A 22,817-nucleotide genomic window follows, 5' to 3' on the forward strand; every position below is an offset into this window, starting at 1 on the left:
GCGTAAACAGGATACTGCACCATGGCATCAGTGAACTCTTGTTTATTTCCTCTTCATAAATCATATTCATTCAACTTCGTTTCCATCTAGACTAGCTCGATGACCAGTGGGTCCCCACCCACAGTTTGACAACCCCTGATTTAGTGAAACCTGTAAAACTTTCCTTCCTCCACAGTCAGACTGGCACAGCTTCATTTTTGTAAATCTTTTTCAATTTTTTAATGACTTTGCTGTTGAAAACAGAAGGACGAGCTGCCACACGGACCGAACCCTGTATGTTAAACTGAGCCTATTTTAGTCTTACTGCTGAGTTGTAGTCTCCAGACACCACTTGTACTAAGATTTTCCCATGGGCTTGACATAGGTTATAAAGTCCTGTGCATGATTAAACTCCCACACCCACGTTCAGGGACTGAAGCAATAATTCAGGCTTTGACTTTAGTCCCAGTAACTTGAGCTACTCATGTGCGTTATTTAAGGTTTTAATTTTGATGTGTCATGTTGAACAGGAAATTCGTATGTTTTGCTTGTCTTTTGGAACATGGTGGAGGTTCTGCAACAGCTGTACTAAGAGAAAGAATCACAAAACAGGTAGTCTACACTTTTTAAAAGCACATTGAAGCAGAGAAGGAGCTTAAACCTTAAAATTTTCAAGCACCAAGCTGAAGCACTGAAAGACTTCACACATATTCATCTAAAAGCTCTTAGGCTAAATGCAGGATGGCTTTGTTTTAGCTCTGTTTGTGACTGACCTGCTGCCTGCCTGGCATGTCTGTCCCTCATCCTTCTCTGCTCTACCTGTCCATTATTCTCCTCCATGGTTGTGTGTAAGTAACAGCTATACAGCGTGTCTTACAGCGGGAGGGAGGGGCGGAGAGGGAGTGAAACACACACAGTTGCGCTGCTTGCTGTGCGCGTCTGTTGGGGAGCGCACCCGTTTGCCGTGGAGGCTCTGTGCACGCCACATTGACAGACTTGCGACTGATGTGCGGATTTTTGCAGATGCCTTCATCCCAACCCTGCTTTTTATGGTGTCGCTGCTCACATTAACGGCCGAGCGACCCTCAGAGCTCAGGAACCCTCACTCCGCGACACTGCCCACTTTTTCTTCTCCTCCCTGTTTGTCCCGCCCAACTCAGAAGTCTAGTTTGATTCAGGACTTTCAGACTTTGAAGCTTCTGATGCACACGAAATGCTTCCAGGACTCTTACAAGTCTGCTGTTAGCCATTTTAAAAAAAATTCTGATAAATCTTCTGTTTAAAAGTCCGTGGACTGAGACTGAGTGAAGCTACAAGGACACAGCTTCACACTAACGGCACTCAGGATGTGGCAACGTTTTATTTTGACAACAGATGCGATTATTGGTAAGTAATGACCGCAGAAAAAAGACGCGTGTAATGATTATTGGATCAAATAACAAGCACTTCTTCTACAGTACCGAAGCTCCCTCGGCGCATCCTTGCGCGCACGCCAGACGGCACACGCTTGGATCCTGGCAGCATGCATAATTGACGACCGAGCGACTAAACGCATCCATTAGAAGTGTCACTCACCTTGCCAACACGCCCATTAAAAAGTCGGTGTCCTGTCCTAATACGAACTTTCTGTATGTGCCCAGGTGAGATTTATTCTGAAGGAACAAGGGTGCTTCATAGACAGCCAGGTCTCAGAGGCACGCCACCCATGAGCTTATATAACAGAGACGTTGAACGGTCAGTCAAATTACTGCGCGATGCTCTAATTAGATGCTGGTCATGCCAGAGTTTACGCTGTCAGAAGTAGGCTGTGTTTCTGCAGTGCCATGTGTTTCTGCTGTTTCTGGTGCAGATCTTGTGAAATTATGTCTCACCCTGTTTTAGAACAAACCCTCGTAGGCAGTGATTCGATCTGAAGTTCTTGGTTAAGGGAAATTGCTGCTGGCTTAGTGACGGGGCTAAGAGCTTGTGGGCTCGCTTTGGGTAGTTCCTCTGGTGATGCTACGCTCTCTCTCAAGTTCACCTCCAGAGCAGCAGAAGTGAATAAACTTCTAGGTCACGTCCAAGAAGTTTGTACCGGTGATGTATCAGAGTTTGGAGGAGGGGAGGATAAGTGGGAGAAAGTGGGATAGAGACAAAGTCAACAGTGCATGTCTCTGATTAATTCTCAGATTTCTACGCTTACATGTGATTCCGGCTTGTGATGGTCATTAGAGAATTGAGTTAGAGCTGGAGAGAGATGTGTGTGGCTGTGTGAGTGTCAAGGGGTCAGTTCAGTTGAAGCTCATATGGCCAAGCCCATGCCATAACCATCCCATCATCATTTTCTTTTTAATCTAACCCTCTCTGTCTCTCTTTAGTGTCTTTAATCGTATTCCTGCAGTTTGTCGAACAGTGCTTTTCCTTCTACGTGCGCAAATTCAGGGTTATTGTGAATGAGGCTGGACGCTGTTACTTAACTGATCTTGTTCCATCACGCTCAGCGCTGCTGGCCCAGCACTGTAGTGTGAGCGGCAGGAGGCGGTTCACACAGGGGTAAAAGCTGGTTTGAGTCCATAGTGTTGGGTTATGATAGCTACCACTGCCTGCTTCAGAGGCCCACATGTGCTTGTTGTACTGGCAGCATTTAATCTATGTAAATTCCTAACAGCGATGGAGCTGCAGGTGGTTTGAGTTTGGTATTTCAGAGAAGAGGGGCATCTGGCTTCCATCAGTATGAGTCGACTGGAGTGACACAAACAGCAGGAACACAGTCACCTACTGGGCTGTGACTAATTATCATTTACGTTGTTCAATTTAATTCTTTTGTACTTAATAATTTAGTCTTTAACACATTAAAAAAATAGAAATGGGCTGCCATTCACACAAAGTACAGTTTTAGGCAATGCCACAATCTTCAAGGTGACATTAACACATAACACACATTGTTTGTCTGACCTTCTTATTGTAGCCAAAAACGTAATAAATTCTCACACTGGAACCACATCGTGTTTATGGTTTCATCTGAATCAATGACTTTAATGATCAGTTACCATAGAAATAGCTATTGGTTTTGCAATAATATTCACGATCTAAACATTTGACCTCTGTTTGAGGCTTTCTCTCGTTCCTCTCTTTTTTTGTCTGTTGACCTTGTGACTCAAGCCAAAGCTCTTTGTTTTCTTCTTTGAACTGCTCCTTTAATGCAGGGACTGCGGCAGCATCACGGCGCTCACACATGATAGGATGCTTGTGAGCCGCGAGAAATAGCCAGAGGGTATTTTGGAGTTCATATGGTTGCTAAACAAAGTTGCCTTTTATGGCCTGTTATTTGATTACAAAGGAGTAAATTAGATGAACGCTGTTTCGAGACCTCTGTTTCGCTGCCCCGCAGAGATTACAAGGTGTTTTCTGTATGAGTTGATCACATTTCAGTGTCTTTTCACAGTATGTGTGCTGCAGATATGGAAGGAGGAGCTGAAGGACGAGTCAAACACAAACGGGTTTACGTGCTTCACAACTCTTTCAAGGAAATTTGTCTTTTCCTGAGCACATGGAATGCCGCAGTAGAGCAGAGAGGGCAGTTAATTCATTGATGACTGGAATGTCAGAGGATATACTGTAAAGTCTTAAGACATTGCAACTCTGCAGTGAATTTATTAACTTGGCAAGACATAGCGGTGAAACCGGCCATCTCCGTCATTAGCAATATGTCTCCTCCTTCTCCTCCCCCTCCCCCTCCTCCTATACTGACTGTAATATTTGAATCTGAATTAGCGTGCTCCCTGGAGTCTGCAGCAATCAGCACTAATCTGAAATAAACTGTCTGCTGGCATGGGCGGACAGATTTCCTGGAGTGGTGAGTGATTATGTTAGCTTATCGTCGGCTTGTCTCTTCTTAGACTCAGTTTGAGCATCCTTATTTGTGTTTTTCACACACATGAATATATCTATAGACTGTGGGAATGCCTCTGCTGAACATGTGCGTGCAGCAGAAAATGACAGTTTTCACTTTTCACGTCTGGTGATTTTATTGTGGCAAAGTCACAACCAGGCTGCCATGATAAAAATGTCCTCTTCCAGTGAGAAAGCAGAGACTATATAGTCTTGAGAATTTGCTGTCATCATTTTCGTGGCAATCCAACCACCAAAACGCCACTTGAGGGAATTTGAAGTTGTTTCCAATTCGTTGTGATGAAGAAACTGAGGTCCGCCATGGCCAGTGCTTTATTTATTAATCATATCTTCAGTGCAAATATAGGCTGAAAAACACATGGCATGACCATCAGAATCAACAACCCCACCTGGTTGAAAAACTGTGTGGCTTCCTTCTGGCTGTAATTCCCTACACCTGCGCCTGTAATGCCTTCCTTAAAGGGCCAATCTAAAACCTCTGGCAGCATCCTATGCATATATAGGTTTTACTTCATTTGTTTGTTTGTTTTCTAGAAATTCATGGATGCCAGGAATGCCAATGTAAGGTTCTCTTTTTTTTAACTTAATGGTTGCATTTTGACAATATATAGACTAGAATTTATAGGTTTATAGAAATTTATAGAATCAAAATCTATCGAATCCACCCTTGATGCAAAAAAGGGAAAGTTTAATCAGTGCAGCAGAAGAAGATGACGTTATATCACAAAGTTCGTGTGCTTTCTTGCATGAAAACAGCAGCTTCATTTGTAGTTACAGAAATATGCCAAAGGAGAAGTCTTTGAGAAATGGTCTGTTTACTCACATGTTTTTCTGATAGGTTGTGGTTACACTGCTATAGCCCACATGTGGAGGATTTCACACGAAGATGACAGCAAACTAACACCTACCTCATGGTTTCCACCTCTGACCATGTAACAGTGTGCCTGCTGCTCTTCCGCTACTCTCTGAGCACTGTATTCTCAGACTAAAGGGCTGTCTTGATGGTATTTGATGACCAAAAAAAATCAGTGGTGTGGTCATTATTCAAGTTATATAATATACATTACTCATTAATTTTCTTGAAAGTAATTTATAATGTACTTTATTTAACTACTTGCTGGAGAAAGTAAGTGCACTAGTACACTACTCGTTCTCATCACTATATTAGATTACCTGATATGTACTTTCTCAGAGTTAAAAGTTAAAAATATAAACCTTAGGCTACAATCCCACGACACATAACTTTATCCCAATGAGGACATACATATGATCTTTCATTCAGTATTTTCTGCATAGCTGACTGCTCATTACTGCCTTTGTTGAAGTGCACGCTCTGGCTGCTGGGCTGGGGTCGGCATACACTCAGCTCTGGGTTCTTGGCTAGCTTTGCGCTAGCATGCTGTCTGTGAAGTTGCTTGCAAAGAGCTAAAGTCATGCTATCAATATAATGTAGTTGTTTCTGTCCTGGACACAGTTTGTGCTTTATCATCTTGCTCTTGTCCTTTTGTGTCAGAAAAGTGAACGCAATATCCATATCTCCACTTTACATCGCTCAACCATTTCCTCCTCCTGCACACAAACTGAAAGCAGCTGATTATAAGATCAGTTCACTGTTTTTTTGTTTTGTTTTTCTCTACCCGTCCTGCAAATAACCGAAGAAACTTTGTAACCCAAGTAACGGCACAATTGTATCTGTGATGTGATCACTCCATTCAGCACAGTCGTGCATTAGATTACTGTATTACTGAAAAATGAAATGTGATTACAGTATTTTTGTTTCTTTGCAATGTTGTTACATTGTAATGTGTCACACCTAACACTGCATAACATGTAGGCAAGATTAGACTGCCTCTGAAAGGTGAGCTATACCGACAGGCAGTAAAAAAAAATGGATGTAGCTACTGTGACATCAAGTCCTGCATTGAAGCCTCAAGTTCAGAGATTCTGCCATCAGCTTGTACCCCCCCCCCCCCCCCCCCCACACACACACACACACTGAGAACTCGTTAGCCAATGAGCATGTGCTTTTGTACCACAGATAAACCTTTACACTGCATGACCATAATTTACAAAAAATACTTACTACTTATATTTATTCAGTATAACCCAAATTCGTTGACTATAAAATAAAACAGTGAATAAACAGAAGTTAAATTGAATGCATTTTTTCTGCATTGGCTAAGATACGTTGTTAGTCCTGAGACAGACTGGTGATCTGTCCTCTCGCCCTCTGGTAACTGGGATAGACTCCAGCCACTTCACTCTGATAAGTAAGGATAAGTGGAAGAGGATGGATGGCTCTGTTCATATTTTCTAGTTTATACCAATGACACAAAGCACTTGTAATCATGGGATAAAATAGCCTCAAATCAGTGTTCGCTTTCTGGATATTTTCCAGTGCTTTCAGCTGGATTTCACAGCCTTCGTCAACGCTTGCAGTTTCGTAAGGAGGCGGGGTGGAGGCTGTAAACCAGTCTTAGTTCAAGAATAGTTTTCTTTCTCGTTTAACGATTTCTTGATAATTTTGACCTTTGTGATGAAACCACCATATGCAGGCCTTTGTTTTCTGTTCTGTGAAAACAAATCTCATGCCAAATAAGGGGGCGCCTCAGAGCCAGTTTTTATGACACAAAGCGGCTTCTTCTGTATTGGAACGATAGCTTAAATTTGCTAGATTTTTTTTCCTGTTAGTTGTTACAGTTTTTCTCAGTCGCTTTGGTGCGTTTCTCAGAACACCATTAACATTTGCACAGCAGTTAGTGCATTTCCCAAAACAATTAGTGCAAACTGCAAAACCTAGTGGATAGCCTGCAAAAGCACGTCACATGCACAGAATTGATTATCCATACCTCAAAAGCAAGTATCTATGTCAATGAAACTGTCAGTGCCATCAAAATGAAAAGTCTTGACACCATCTTTATGAACAAGATAGTCAAATGGCATTGTCATGTTTCCACTATGACAGTTTATAATTTCAGTGTTTCCCATTGCAAAAACAATTGGTGACACCTGAAAATGCTGACGACAGCACTATGGCCTACCTGTACAGCCATCTGAAATGTGCAGTAAAGTCACTGTAGATGTTATGGGAGTCTTGGGAGTAACTGAGACACTGAATACGTACGTTTCACATTTCCATTGTGTAGAAGTGTTTGTAATCCTACAGAATTGTGCAAAAGAAAAATATGCTACAGTCACTTGTTCACTGTAGAATACATGTAAACATAAAATCACCCATTTGGTAGAGCCTCCTCATGAGTGACAGCTGTAATTCACCTGAGATCAATTGTTCAATTTCGGAGACATTTCCAGGAACAATGATACAGAAAGGTATAGGATTTGCTTGACAGATGGCCAATATTTGGCATGTGATAACTAGTTCAACAATTTTGTGTGTGATGACTTAAGCAATGGATGTATGACTATTAGTTTTATTGGGAATGACTATTCAGCATCCATAGGTATGATTACTTTTGACTGACATGACATAAGCAAATGGAAATGTCAGAAAGCAGCAGGGAAATGTATGGAAGCAACTGATTCATGTCCAAAATCATTTGCAGTTTGTTCAGAGAGAGGAGAAATTGCTACTATGATGTGCACAAATGACTGAGTGTTGTGGAGGTTGAACTAATAGTTATGAGAATTTCAATTCTGATCTGAGAAACGCACCAAAGCGACTGAGAAAAACTGTATTAAAGACGTCTAACAGAAAAATACAGATATGGTGAAACTCTAGCTGGAGCTGAAGTTGTGTTTATTCTTCCCAGTGGTTTGATATTGTTAGTTACCTGCAGCTTCACAGGATTCAGCTGTGTGTCTCCAAAGTGTTGTGTGTATTTATACCTGCAGTTAAGTCGAATTATGTCTAAGTAGCAGCCACTGAATAAGTGTTTTAACACATGTCATGTATAGCTCAAATGAGCCTCTTTGATCACAGCCGTTTGTTGTAATGCTCCTTTTTCTTGTCTCGCGTTTCTTGCCTTGGTCGTTGAACAAAGGGGCCCATCTTCAGAACTACAATACACAAATCTCATGCAACTAGCCTGAATGTGAATCAGTTGCCTTCTGAGCTGGTGCAACAGTGTGTGCAACAGTGTGTGCAACAGCTGAAATGTTTTTGTGCAATTTGCATTGAAATTAGTTTTCTCATGAGATGCTAACATTTTTTTGCAAACCTTCACACAGTGATACTGGTGCCAGTGACCCCACATGCCAGTGTAGCAGCCACCACAGAGGAAGTGAAAATGCGTGGTTTGCCAACAGAAAATGTATGTGGCGTATCTCATGCTTCAGCAAAGGTCAGATTCACAGTGTGAATGCTGATTTGCATGCTGAAAACTCAAGTGAGAATGATGCATACGGCACAACATGGCTATATTTAGACAAGAGGAAATTGTTAGTTAAGGTAGCGTTTAGCTCAGAGTTCTGTTGCAAACTCTGCTGTAGTATTTCAGCTGTTTACTGCAAACATTTAGAAAAAAAAGATGTAATTGTTGCTGTGACAACCACTACTTAAACTTGGGTGAACTGCTCGTTCTAAACAAGTTCTCTTTCATTTGCACAGCTTTCAGTTAATACTCTTGCTGGAAATTTGGTGGCTGTAATGCCAAACGTAGCATGCAAGAAATGCTTGGAAGCATGGAAGATCCATCATATGAGAAGACACAACGATCCAACTTCTTATCCGATTCTGATATAATACCCGATACCTTATCCTTGAGTATTCCATTACACGCAATGCTGATGTGATGTGGTACTTTTGGTTGCTCCCTTATTTCTCAACTGGTTGCCATGGTGAATGTTCTTCTTAGCACAGTTTTTGCCCTCGCTGACACAATCCTCCTGTTTGTCCTGGGACCAGCATTGAGAGTACACTAACTTATGACCCCCTGAGGCTGGACTTACGTCTCTTCTTGGTCTCAAACCAAGGACACAGAGATCCGTTAACTCTGTTAACCATTTCATCACTGAGGCACACAGAGCACTGACATGATGTTCGTGTCAATTTACTTATGAATAAACTGTCTTCCTCTTTCTTGTAATCAAATAAAATTACAACAGATCTGCATCCACCAGAACTTTTTCCAGAGAAGATTCTGAAGTAACGTTTTGGGCATTTATTACTTTCTTATCAAGAAGCATATACACACAGACCTAAGGAATATACCACATTTCAGATTCCACTCAATAGCTCTGTGTGTGTGTTTAAAGTCTTATTTTATGTTTGTTGCTCTGCTTAAGACATCGTGAAACCTGAAGTAAAGTCTCAAACAATGATTTATTAATTGCCTTTGTTTTTGGAATACTCTTCATGGACCTTTGTCTTTTTTCATGTGATTTGAAAGTGTTATGCAAGACTGATTTATAATATATATAGAGTGATTTATATATTATGTATGTGTTCAGGCTTTTTATATCAGTTTGTCAGGGACTGCAGTGACAGGAGCTATTTCCATGCCCTACACTACAGTCAAAATGAGTCTGGCACATTCAGATTTTTGCATGTTTGCAGTAACCCATTTAAATAAAATAAAGATCAAATATAATACACCAATACATCCAAGAGTATATATTTGCTAAATTGGTATTTGTTGTAAAAAAAACTCAGTGTGAGCGTAGTTACCGCACCGCTGATGTCATTTATCGTCAATGCATTTTCACTTTGTCCTGTTTTGAGTCCCACTCGCAAAATGACATCAGGGTGAAGTAAATGTGTGCAAACATCTAGTGTGGAGTGGTGCTGACAAGAAACGGGTGAAAGAATAACTTGAGTTTCCGAGAAGTTTTGCTACTGTGAGTGCAATGAAAGTACTATCAACTGAACAAAGCATGAGCGACAGAAAGAAGGCGACAGTAAACAGTCGGGGTAGCGAGTGTGAACTGTGTCCAACCTGCTGAATTATTTCTGTTGGCCTCCTCCACGCCATGTTAGCTCTCCAGCTAAAAGCTGGTGCTGCACAGCTGTTGATGTGTGGTATTGTAAACAAAGAACAACAAAGAACTTAATTTAATAGATTGTGTCACTGTCACTGATATCGATAGCATAGCATTCTGTAGTACTCTCTTATCTTAATAACAGATTGGTGCATCACTAGACTACAGGCTAACCACATCTGAACTCAAAAAGGCATATATGCAGCACTTCCCCCCATGTCTCCTTCATCTCCCACATAATATATATGTCTTGCAGGTCTTTGTAGTAGTGATCTATGAATCATATATACAGCCTTTGATACAGACGATCCACTCAGGCATTCATAGTGTTAAGCTGCTTAGTTCTTCTTAAATTTAATGGAAGTAATCATACAGAGAACGGAAAAAAAAGAATAAAAAGGAAGAGGAGGATTAAATCTTTCTTGTACCTCGCTTTGCGTCTGTTTCATAAAGGTGCATGATCTGTGCGCAGAACAAGACAAATATGTGCATGTGGGGAAAAAATAGTCAACACCAACTACTGCATCAAAGATCAGATGAACCTACGCAAGCTTGGATCAATAGTGTCATGCATACGGTATCTGTTTTCCTGATGTATGATAGTCTTCTCTTTCTTCTGCCTCACTTCTTGCAGGAAAGCCAGCTGCAGTGATGGGTGACATGTGTTTTGCTTGGAGGGTTTACCTTTTTAGGCTTGAGCATAAGAAGCTAAAAATGTAGGAAAAGAAAGCAAAATCTGACGTTAGTCCTGGAACAAAAAACTGTTGATTGATCATTTTGGTAATGGATCACGTAAGTTATTGTTCAAATAAATGCATCAGGTTCTCACCTTTTAAGAAGAATTTTTTGGATTGACTCTGGAAAATAAAAACCCTAAATTTATTGCCATCTCCTTGATATTATCCACTATTTTCTGACAGTGCAAAGCAACTATTGCTCTGTCACCAAGTCCACATTAAAAACTTAGGAAGATTAACTTTTAGTGATTAACTGCAATTACTTAGAGTAAACTGTGAATGATTAAAGGTAATCATTTAATTGAGAAGCCTTCTTCTTGTCAGTAACTCTACCACAGTGTCACATGAAGTTCATTTAGATGATGACAAACTCATGCATCCGGAGTGTGTGCAGAGTTTACTGATGTCACAAAAAAAAAGCGAAGCTGGCAGGATGCTACAGTTACTGGAGAAACAAGACAAAGAAGCATATTTCTTGAAACATTGTGATGTCAAAGAAAAGTTCAAAGATGCTGCCTCGAGCCTGCAAAACCACCAAGCCCACCCACATGTCTTAGTCTCATATACTGTTGCCTGAACAAGCGACAGATGTGTAACAGTTTTTCCTGGTACTGACTGCTGTCTGTGCAGCATATGGCACCCATGTGAGGTGGAAGATGCACAGAGTCAGGTAAAGCTGGTGTGTCTTCTAAAAGCAGTAATGGCGTTACTGGTTGGTAATCAAAGATGCATATCAGCTCGAAGGGAGAAAGATGCATGGTGTGGGCACATCGTGGATAACAGGCATTCACAGAGCCATGAAATGTGAAAAATTAAAGTGGAAGAAATTTTTAAAAAAAGAACTATTTTTACCTTCAATGACTCACAGTAAACTAGCAACAGTCCATTTCCCCTAACAAACACTGTCTGACCACCTTGAAGCCACCCACTCTCTGCTTCACACAGAAAAGGACATTCATAGCAAGGTGGACATGTTTAAAGTTGGACTAGTCATTGCTGACACTGAATGCCAGTGTAGTCCCATTTTTACCAAAATGTGCAAAACTGAAATATTTTTAGTATTTTTTTTTTCATTACAGAAATAAGCTGAAATAACATTCATGAAGAATATTTGGCTCATATATGCTCCACTGTCTTTACCAGCTAGCTGCTAATACTAACCACAGCCCTGGTACGTGGTTCTGCACAGGGACTATGCAGTAGGATTTTAATGCTTTTTCACTGTTATGTTAACACTAGATTCTCGATGCTGATTAACTTCATCCAAAATGATAATGAAAGAACTTGATGAAACACCCAGTGATGGGATAGCTCGAAATATGCGTTGTTTTGTTTTCTATTAGATGGATATCATCATGATCTTACTCATCATAATCATGCACTGGAAAGCATGGTTGGGACTTTCCCATCACCATCACCATGCCAGTGAACTACTTGGAGACTGGAACAAGACTGGGCTGGAAATGTAGCATGTAGCAGCGTCAGTGTTGTGACATGCTGATGCATTCATATATTTTCATTCCTTTAACGGTCATGGTCATTACTATCACATAGTCATAATATTGTAACTACGCGATAGTAATTTCAGTTGTTTCTACAGGAAACCTTCGACAGCAAAACTTTCTTTGTGTGCTTCACACTTTACAATAACCTGTGATTTGTGATTTAACATGGGCCAGATGAGCTACCCCGCCCCTGATGTTCTGGTTTATTGTTAATGATTCAATGAAAGGTAATAATTGTGGTATGTAGGACATGAACTCTATTTCATTCGGATGTGGGCCGTGCCAGAAGCACAGCACGAGACACACTTTTCAGAGTAAAAGCATTGACTTGATTGCTAAAGCTTTTTAAAGCTTAAGTATTACTTCACACTGTGACACTCGACACACTTTTGTATTGTTTTTCCTTTTTTCTTGCTGATTTGCGACGCTTTCGTCTAACTTGCAGGCATTTTATTGTCAGTATCTTCGTCAGTGGCATATTGGACAGCTACAATAGATTTCACACCTAATATTAACAACAGCAGGTTATTTTAATTGTCCTTGGGGTCCAGATATACTCAAGTGCAGTGTAGAAGGGATTGAGCACCCTAAAATTGAATCCCTGCTATGTGTGTGTTAATGGTGACTTGTGGTAAAGCTCACCAGGGCTGGGTTTTACCACAGAAAATGACTCATTTCTGTCTGAGGTGCTGTGTCTGCCAGAGCTGCAGACGGAGAAGTGAGGGGGGAAATTAAAAAAAAGCTTGGTGTCGCCATGGCAGTGCTTGTGCTAAACCTTTTCTGTCGTATGAAGTCATCTCCAGAAGTCAAATTGATATTTCCTGTCTCGCTCCTGAAAGCTGGATACATATTGTGTCTGTGTTTAATTTTTTTTGCTTAATAGTTACAGTTTTCTGTGAGATGACTGACAGATTGTAGGGGTGATCTCTGTGAAGTGTTTTAAAAGGCTTATTTTCCTACGAGTGTCCTAAAAGCCCAGAGATAAGAGCTGAAAAATCCCCCAAAGACACACACGTCACGTCTTTTGGTTTCATAAACGAACGAGATACCCGTGAAGGTGCTACATCACAAATCGTGTCAGTTTACTAAGGTCTTAACCCCCACAGGAGGTCAAGCCACACACATGCATCAGCAGCTAGAAGCATTCTGCATGTTTTTTTTCACACTTCATCATCTGTCCACACTTTTCCTCAGGCTGTTACAATTTTAGCATTCCCAGGAGCTTGCTTTTAACCCCTTTGAGTGGTTTGGGTTGTAATTACATAAAAATACATTCATTAAAAAACAAAACAAAAAAAACCCCAAAACAAACAAACAAAAAAACTTCTTTCCAACATTTTTGTGAGCCATTCATTATTCCCAGAAATTTATACCTATCTACCTGCAGACAGCTTGTGTACGCCGAGGTATTTTTCAGTCATGCGACCTTCGGCACTGCACAGTTGTTGTGAGGCATTAGGAGCAAAGTGGACAGGGGCAGAGGCAACGGGGCGGATTGGGAGGCAGAGGGGAAAGCTGTTGGTGAGACAATGCGGAGTCAGACGGGAGGTCCCGTCTCCGAACATGTGCTGAAGGAGGACAGCACCTTATCTTCAGTTTGAGTGAAAACAAGCAGACAAGTTAGAAAGCTTAAGTTGGAGCCAAGGCTAAACGATTCCCCGTTTCCCAGTCTTTATGTTACGCTAACTGTCTTTAGCTTCATATTACGTGCTATCAGATTTCAGTGGACACCTACCTACACCAGAAGCAGTCATTACAGTTTAAAACTCGATAACTTTTGCTAAAAATGCTAAATCAAGTTGCACCATCAGTTACACTTCTTCTTTCTTTTTCCTGAGAGAATAAGGTGACGATTCGCTGTATGAGTTTGCCTGGAAAGTGCAATGATGTGTGGTTTTCTTGAAACGTGCACTTTAACCGACAGTAAAGAAGAACTCTTTAGAGGCTTAAATGTAAACCTAATGTTTTGTGGAAGTGAATGCAAAACGTTAACACCTTGTCTTTTTTCTTCATGTGTTATTTCAGTCACGTATGAAGTGAGTTTTGCCTTACTGCACCGTGAGAAGCAGGGGGTAGTAAGTCAGAGTCGCTGTGATTTGATCACTTAGTCTTTTATTTTTGCCATATTTCCTTTTTGTTCTCATTAGGTTGCACAAACGTCTTCCAGGAGTGGGGCTCCTGGCTGTATGTTGTGCAGGTGAAGACACATACAGCATTCATTTAAGATTTAAGGTGGGAGGGTCATGCATCTGGAGATAGTGTGAGATAGGTGGTGTGGTACCCTCTGCTTATTTTCCTCTGTCAGCATTATCTTTTGGCAAAAAGATAATGCTGAATCACTAACACTACAAATGAGAAAAAAAAGCGCTAACAGCCAACATTTAGTGCTTTTGAGCTGAATCACTAACACTACAAATGTGTTAGTGATTCAGCTCAAAAGCACTAAATGTTGGCTGTTAGCGCTTTTTTTTCTTTAATCTTTTCCATGACTTTTTCTCTCTGTATTGTGCCACAACATGTGACACTCTTACACTTTGACTGTGTTACAGAAACTTCCTTCAGTCACTGTATATACAGGCTTTTTCCCACTGCATTCTTTTCTTCCACAGCTCCCTGACGGCGCCAACCTGTCAGTTGCTTGTTAAACTCATGTTGTTTTGGGTGTAGTTTGTGATATAGTTTTCTCTCTTTTTTTTTTGTTAAACAGGATTTAGGTCTGCCTGTAGTCATTTCCTTGTTTTTGCCCATGTGAACTAATCAGGGGCCCATAACTTCTTGCCAGAAGAAACACATAAGGAGTGCCCCCCCCCCCCCACACACACACACACACGCACACACGCATACTTGTTGTCCCCCGAGTTTCTTAGTACCTGCTAAGCGCTGATAGCCTCAGATCTCAGTCTCTATATGTGTGCATGTTTGCATCTGTGCACCAGGCCTGTCCAGCCCTTCACCCTCTTGTGTCTCTGCCAGCAGCAGGTTAGAGCTATCCATCATACATATGGAGAGATGGTGTCTGCTTGGAGCAATGTTTCATGTTAACCATGATGCTCTTCACACACACACAAATGTTTCATAGGATCTGACTAATCACATCTCTTCTTTAGAACAGATTGGTACCATATCAAAAGTTTGTGAGGCTCCACTCAGATACAGTATGTATGTGCAAAAAGTCTTAAGTCACTCCATTTCTTTATATTTTTCTTTCGAGCATTTCCAGATACATTTATTAAACCACTTAACACTGACCTGTGAATCATTCAAGCATAAGAAGGCACATAACTTAAGTGATGAACTAGTGTTGTGTCTTCACATAATAGACAACTTATCAAAGAACCAATTTTAATTGGTATAATTGGGAACTTTTTTACTAGAACTACACATAATGTGTTCCCATTTCTTTGGTTGAATTGACAAAAATTCCAATGAAAACACAGTCTGATAGACATAAAGTAGTATTTTTGCACCAACAATGTGATTCCCAAAGAGGTATTAGCCAAAAACACAGCATGATGTGCAATTCAAGAAATTTGAGGAAACTGCAAGTGGAAGACAAAAAACAAACAAAAAAACAACAGCAGATAAACTGTATCTGAAAGTCATATCCTTAAGAAAAAAGAAGAAGAACTTCAGATGATCTATATACTGTTTGATATCCTGGCAAAATACAAATAAATGACAGGAGACTTAAGACTTTTGCATAGTACTGTGGTGTAAATGTAATGACTAATTTTCTTTAGGTTTTACATTCAGACTGTTCTATTCAATTCTAAAGATAACTAAATATCTGACAAAAAAGAAACAAATTTAAAAAGCACTTGAGAAAGAGAAGTTCCACACACTTTTGATCAACCATAGTGTGAAATGGATATATATCAACATTCATCCAGAAGTAATGAAGTAATCAAATGGAAGGCTATAAAGTAAAATTCCCTCTTGTATACTTTCTATCTTTTTGTGAGAAATCACTGATGGGGAGACGTTTTGTGTCTTTTGGGGTTTTTTTGTAGTTACATCAAGTTAAACAGAAATGAACAATGATCATATGCGCGCACACACACACACACACACACACACACACACACACACACACACATAGGTGTAAATATACATATGTACATTTTGTATGTACTTGCAGTGATTGATATTGTCACTTCTGGATCACTATTAATATAATCACATTACAGTAAAACTCACAATTCTCCTCCTCTTCCCTTCCTTATCTTATCTGCCGGTACCCCCCTCTTACCTGTGAACACTCTCCACTAAGGTTATCAACATCACAGCAAAACAGCATTTCATAGTAATTCCTGTCAGTCAACATAACTTTCAATTAAAAGCTCTTTTAACTCAAAACACGACTCGACAAGCACGGACCTTTTAAAAACTGTGTCAAAGTTTTTTGACTCAGCATCACGTTGTCTGTTTTGGGGTGTATTTTGTGGATTTCTCCGCAAACAGCAGCAGCAACTAAAAGATTCAAATCAAAACCAACATATCACAAATTTCTTTTTGCTGATATCATCTTTGAAGTTTCATTTTTTTTGTGAGCCTTCAAACCACAGCTATGCTGATTTCCTGCTTGTTACTCAGAATAGTCATGTATTTATTGGGGAAAACGATACTTCTGGTAATACTGGAGCAATTCTGATGCATTAGCAAGGCTGGTCAGAATTAATTTGGGTAATCTTTGTTTGACTTTATGTTTTTATGTGTGCCATTTTATTTTTTTACATTTCACCAGTTTCTGGCTCATGTATTAGTATTCATAGTTTGTGTGTATGTCTTGGGTGGTATTTGTCCTTGCTGTTGAGTAGCCCTGACCACGAACAAAGAAAAGATCAAGGGGAGTTGTGTGACCTTCCATAAACACATCTGTGTGTGTGTGTGTGTGTGTGTGTGTGTGTGTGTGTGTGTGTGTGTGTGTGTGTGTGTGTGTGTGTCAGAAAGACAGAGTGTGTTGATAGGACTGGGCGGCACTAGTTAGATGTGCTAATAAGGGTAAACCCTAATTTCAAAATAATTATCCTGAGCAATAATGAAAATCCAGTAATTTAAAACACAATAACAAAGTTGCAGTGCTGTTTAATTTGTATATTTATGCCATATTTATTTTTATAATGTGTACTTTTTCTTTCCAATCTTCATTCAGTAAGCCTTTGTGTAATACAAAAACAAACTTCAACTAACGATTACGTCTATCTTCTGTTATTATCCACAATAAACCAACGTGTCTACATCTTTTTAAAAGGACGTGTTTCTGAATTTTAGTGCTGCCTTGAGAATAACAGAAACAGTATGTTAGTGGTTCACATTTAAAACCACTCTTTGCTTTTCAACAAAATTGCACCGCTCTCATGTAAATCTGGGGCTAGTGCAGGGTGTGCATTGGCTCATCCCAATTCTGAAAATGGAAAATGTAGCCATTTTCAGGGAAATGTTCCAGTAGCTCATAAAAAGAAAATCTTCCAGTGCACATAGTGGATCAGCTGACAAAATAGTTTTGATATTGCTGAACCCAGCAGCGGGAGACTTTTGTGAACAATGACACAGACATCCATGGTCACTTCCTACTTGGGTCTTTTCCGTCACCACTTCCTTTCGCTCCCCCAAACAAAGCAATAGCTAGTTCATCACAAATAAGCGACTTGTAACCTTTTTCTGAGCCTGTAAGCCAAGGGTGGGCAATTCATTTTCTCAAATGGGTCGTGCCAATAACCTTAACTCAATTCTGCACAATATTAATTTTGTCACTTTATAAACTGCTGCTAATTGGAGTAGATGTTACAATTAGGCTACGGCAATGTCCAGCAGGCATAATAAAAAAGAAATCTCCTGTGTCTTGGGTTTGAAAAGTGTCTGATTCAATCTCTGAGGTGAAAATGCGAAGGAGAGTAGAAATGTGATGTGATCGTCTTTGAGAGTATTTGTATCTGGATTTGTAATCTTCATCATCATTGTTCATGTGAAGATGGATCCAAAGAGGACCATCAAGTTAACTGTTGGCATGTGAATAATAATGTTGGCTTGAAAAGCTCCAAATTTCTCATAAAAGCCTTCATCATGTAGCAAATAGGCCCTTGCCTTGCAGTTTAGTTCATTCATTAGTGCAGTTACATCCCCAGCAAATACAAGACCTGCCTTCTGTTCTGCATCTGAGAGCTCTCCTCAAAATTCTCAAATTTCTGTTCTCAGGTCCTTTACTCTTTGTAACACTTTGCCCAGGCTGAGCCACCTGACAGCTGTGTGGTAGCCTATGTCAAAAGTGAAAACAGTATCAGCCAATGTATCAGAATATCAGATTTTTAAATTGCCAAATATCTGTATTGGTCTTAAAAATCCTAAACCTGTTGGGCTTTATATAGGGGAGCGATTAACACCAAAATTGCAAACAGTCTCAATGAAATTAATCAACTTAAAGAAATTAGTTGCACAGTTACTGCTGGTGAAGCAAAGTGGTTTGGTCCAAGGTTAAACTATTCTCGACTTTGAGATGAGCAATTGAAGGGACTTCCAGTGAGAGGGAAGGATGTTAGCTCACATATGACAGGGTGGTAAATATGACATTGGGTTAATTTGCCAACCACAGCTTGGAAGGTCTGCGAGCGACTCATCCTTCATCTACGTGAGTAAGTGGCGAGTGAACTGGTTAGTGTGTCAATGCCCCTCATAACTAAGCTAAGCTAACTGCCTCCTTGATCTAATAATTTCAGCCACTTGCTCTAAAAACATAAAAACATATTCCCCAAGAGAACTTGTTTTCTGAAAATGTAGCTAGCTTGATAAAACAGCAAGCTTGAAACTACCACTGAATAGATTCATACTTTTTTCACCTATAAATGAACTGCATCAGCCTACTGAAATAGCAAGGAGAGAGCTAAGGGCACTTGATATTCCTGTACTACTGATAAAAAATTAAACATCATAAGTGGCTAATGGAGGTCATTGTGTTGGTTTGAGGGTAAGTGGAACTTTAGGATCAATTAATTATTTAAAACACACTAATTATAGTACAAACAAAGAGCACTGAAATATTATAATTACATATGTACGTTGTTTAAAATACCATGCATGCTATTTAAAATGTGTAGTTATTATTATGAATTAATCAGTGCATAAACCCAAAGCACTTTTAAGGTAATTGGTTCCTGCTTTACTAGCATAAGTGACGCTCCCTTTTAGTTTTTTCAGTTTCATTTGTTTTTACTGAGTTTGCCAAATAAATCTGCTGTGATGTTGTAACAGTGGGTGATATGCAGTTTACCCCCAAGCTCAGGGGGGGTTATTATTTTCTCTCACCGTTTCCTTCATAACATGCATGATTGTTTTTGCATGTCTCTTATTGATTCTGGGGAGAGGTTGTTCTTTGACCTATGGGTGTGTGTATTTTTAGTTTGATGTAGCCAAGGAGCACTCTCCGTCCAGATGCTCCCTATATGGGAAAACTGTTGTGATCAGCAGATTTTGCAGACATTGTATGCTTATGTGGTCGGAGGGCAGGGGATATGGTTAGAAGAGTGTCAACCACCCCTGCATTACTGAGAGAGAAATTTGGGGAGGGGATGAAAGGTTTGACAAGTGTCAGGGGGGATGATGTCCTGTGTGGGTCTCAGCTTGTAAGCCTGGATGTTTTCCGCACCGGTGGAAAAAAACGAGCTCCTGGGAGTACATCTGGAAGTCTCACAAAGTGGAAGCTGACACCGTTGAGCCGACAGGTTCAGTCAGTGTATTAAGGGGTGTAAACAGAGAGATGCTTAGATGGGAAATGGGAGGGGCAGACAGAGATAAATGGATTGAAGAAACAGTAGAGGAATGGATGATGTTTTTGAGGGGCAAAACACAGCAGAATGAATGAATTGAGGGAGAAGAGGAAGCAGATTAAATAGCAGCCAGGGTCGAGGGAGGGGATTTAGCCACGAGTGACTCAAGGAATGACATATGGTTTGTCACTTTGATCCAGACTGGAATATTTCACCAAATACTGGTTGAATTGTCATAATATTGTAGAGAGAAGATGAATCTCTGTGACTTCACTGATGTCAGGACTGCCACTTCTTCCACCACTAGGGTTGTCTTTGTGCTTTTAGTGATATGAAGTTTGCCCAATACTTTTATGATAACACTAACAAAGCTAAAGACTTCACTTTGTCCTCAGATTTAATTTAGGTAACAGCGCAAACGTCTGGAGCATATTTCACAAATTTCTAAAATTCCAGCTGTGTATCTTGTGTTACCTTTGGCATATTAGCCTGTCAAAGGAAACACCTTATTTATGCACATTAGGACTGCCAAATATGTCTGCTATTTGTGAGTGGCTGGTATATTTGCAAAGTTTGCTAAATATTTGCAATTTTGAGGATTTGACAAGAAGTATAACTATGTGAAGGTACTGTTAACCTTAAAAGTCCACTATTCTTAGAACCAATTTCATGCAGTGTTGCCAACTAAACAGCAACTAAAGCTAACATTATGCCAGCAACACAATGTTGGGCTCAAGTGTTCTAAAAATCATGCTCTGATAAACCCTTTGGTTACCTTCTCACATTGTATAAAAATTAAATTGCTATCCAACAACGTTAGATCCACTTTGAAGGAAGTTTCACTAACGTCGACTAACAGCAGCTAACAGCGGCACTCGGTATCATTGTAATTGGACAGAAGTGAGCTTCTCTCACTCACTGACCTGTATCGATCTCCTTTCACAAAGTTTTACAGCTCTTCCATAGTAAATAGTAGTGATGGACAGTTGAGGGACTGACAGCCTACACTCACTAAAAATGAATGACAGCCAAAGTTGTTTGTCCTACAGTGGCCACTGTAGTTAGATTCTTCAATCTACTGACATCTAGTGGTGAGATTTTACACACTGCACCTTTAAACATTGCTTCAATGATCCTGACCCAGTCTGTGAACAATAACAGCAATACCTAAGGATATGTACATTTTGGCAGTTTGTTAATACAAAGTTAATGGCAGAAACTTTCTCACAGTGTAATCTACATGCAGCTCAAGGTACCTCATAGAGTTGCATAGATTAGATAAATTTGAGCCATCTTCTTTTGCTTATGCAGTTCAGGGTAACGGTGAGTCTGGAGCCTATCCCAGCTAGTGAGTGCTAACCCCTCCAAACTCAATGTCTCTCTGGATAAGCTTCCTAAATGGTTTGGTTGTCTGCTTATAATTTGTCCATGATCAGCCGTCTTCTGTCTAAACGCATGATTGTTGGTGCACTTGTTTGTTAAGCTTAATAAGCAAACATCTCCAAAGGTGTTGTCACATTTTTACTTTTTTTGGCATAAACCTTGGTAACAAATTGTAGGCTTTCATCACATCTGTAGTATCTGTTCTTCATTTCTTGGGTTGAATTTACTGGAACCGGAACCTGGAATGTCCACTAGTGACCAATCGTCTGCAGCCAGTGAATCACTTGCTGTGAACTTTATCTCCTGCTTAATATATCTGTCAGTGGTGTGGATTTTGTGTTTTTAACTATATTTTTAATTCAGGTAACTGAGCATGTCCAGTATGCTTCCTGAAGGCCAGCCTGTATAAACACAGAGGGCACCTGAGTTGCTGTTGCTCTGTTTACGCACTGCTCACGCTACCTCTTCCCTTTATCCTTCCACAGCTGCTGACATATCTGCAGCGGATTCGTGTGTCTCTTTTAGCTTGTGTTATTTATCCAATCCGCCCCTGCCTACAGATGCAATCACTAAACCTAAAAAAAAAAAGCGGCCACTTGTGTTCTCTTCTGCTTGTAAAGCCACAAACACGCCTACATCTATAACCTTTATGTCCACTGCAAGCCCACATGCCGCACATTTGCCAAGACTAAAGCAGAGACTGAGCAGGCAGCCAAATGAGAAGATTTTTGTCAAAGTAAGCGGAGCTAAAAGCTGTCAGAAGTTCAGCTCGTGATAACCATTCCTAGAGCGATTAGAGAGGGTAGCGTGGTTACTGCTGGAGTGGCAAAGAAGATGAATTCAGAGAAAAAATGGATGGGGGAAAAATGGGAAAAATGTGCAGTAAAGAAGAAAAATGGACAAAGATAAAAGAACAAAGGAGGAAATCTGGAAATATTTCAGTTTTATAACTTCTTCATGGCTCTAGGCTGCCCACAGACATGCCAGAATTATTTGAAGCTTTTCTCTTGCCAGTGTTGTCTCTTGTTAAATGCCAGCATGTGGTTTTAGAAAAGGTCTGAGTCCCACCCAAAGCCCCTTTTGACATTATTCCTTTGAAGGGTCAACGCCATAAATGATAAATGCACCAGTTCAGTCTTCAGTTCAGCACGACATGAACTTTTTTCTAGTTTCTTCAGATGTTTGCTTGCTTTCTTTTTAGAAGATTTGTTTTGACTGTCTGTCTTGGATCAACTTAACAAATGATTTCTCACTGCATCTAATTAAGGTCAAATGTCAGGCCCACTTCATGATTTTGTTTCCCAGAGATGGTGATTTGCATTAAGCTTTAAAGCTCTTTATAGATGGTTAGATATGTTACAGATGAGCAGGTGCCAATGGGATGCAGATTTTTAACCATAGCTGAGCCAAGCTTTGAAGCCTACAGGTGCTAAGTTGAGTGATGTCTCACAGGTCAGCGGGTGCTGCTTTCTGCACTCGCTGTATCAGCAGCAAAGTCTTTTGGTTTTCCTTTGGTTTTGATAACTGTGGCAGAGAGAGCAGTGGGGTTTTATCTTGTGGCTGACAGACTGCCGGGATCAATCAGGACCACGTGGTCCTTGACTGAAAACAGACCCATTGTAATA

General features: G+C 40.2%; 1 protein-coding gene across 1 annotated transcript in view; it reads left to right on the forward strand.

The window, feature by feature from the left end:
- The first annotated feature begins 964 nt into the window (after nucleotides 1-964).
- itga1 (integrin, alpha 1) overlaps nucleotides 965-22,817 on the forward strand; it is a 65,663-nt gene continuing 43,810 nt past the window's right edge. Inside the window, exon 1 of the mRNA XM_085279922.1 lies at nucleotides 965-1,365. Coding sequence (XP_085136048.1) covers nucleotides 1,326-1,365 — 40 coding nt within the window. The 5' untranslated portion in view covers nucleotides 965-1,325. The remainder of the gene's footprint in view (nucleotides 1,366-22,817) is intronic.

This window comes from Mchenga conophoros, linkage group LG7, assembly GCF_057382185.1.
Source record: "Mchenga conophoros isolate Kocher_MC1m ecotype Shallow Benthic linkage group LG7, M_conophoros_male_GT1.1, whole genome shotgun sequence".
Taxonomy (NCBI): domain Eukaryota; kingdom Metazoa; phylum Chordata; class Actinopteri; order Cichliformes; family Cichlidae; genus Mchenga; species Mchenga conophoros.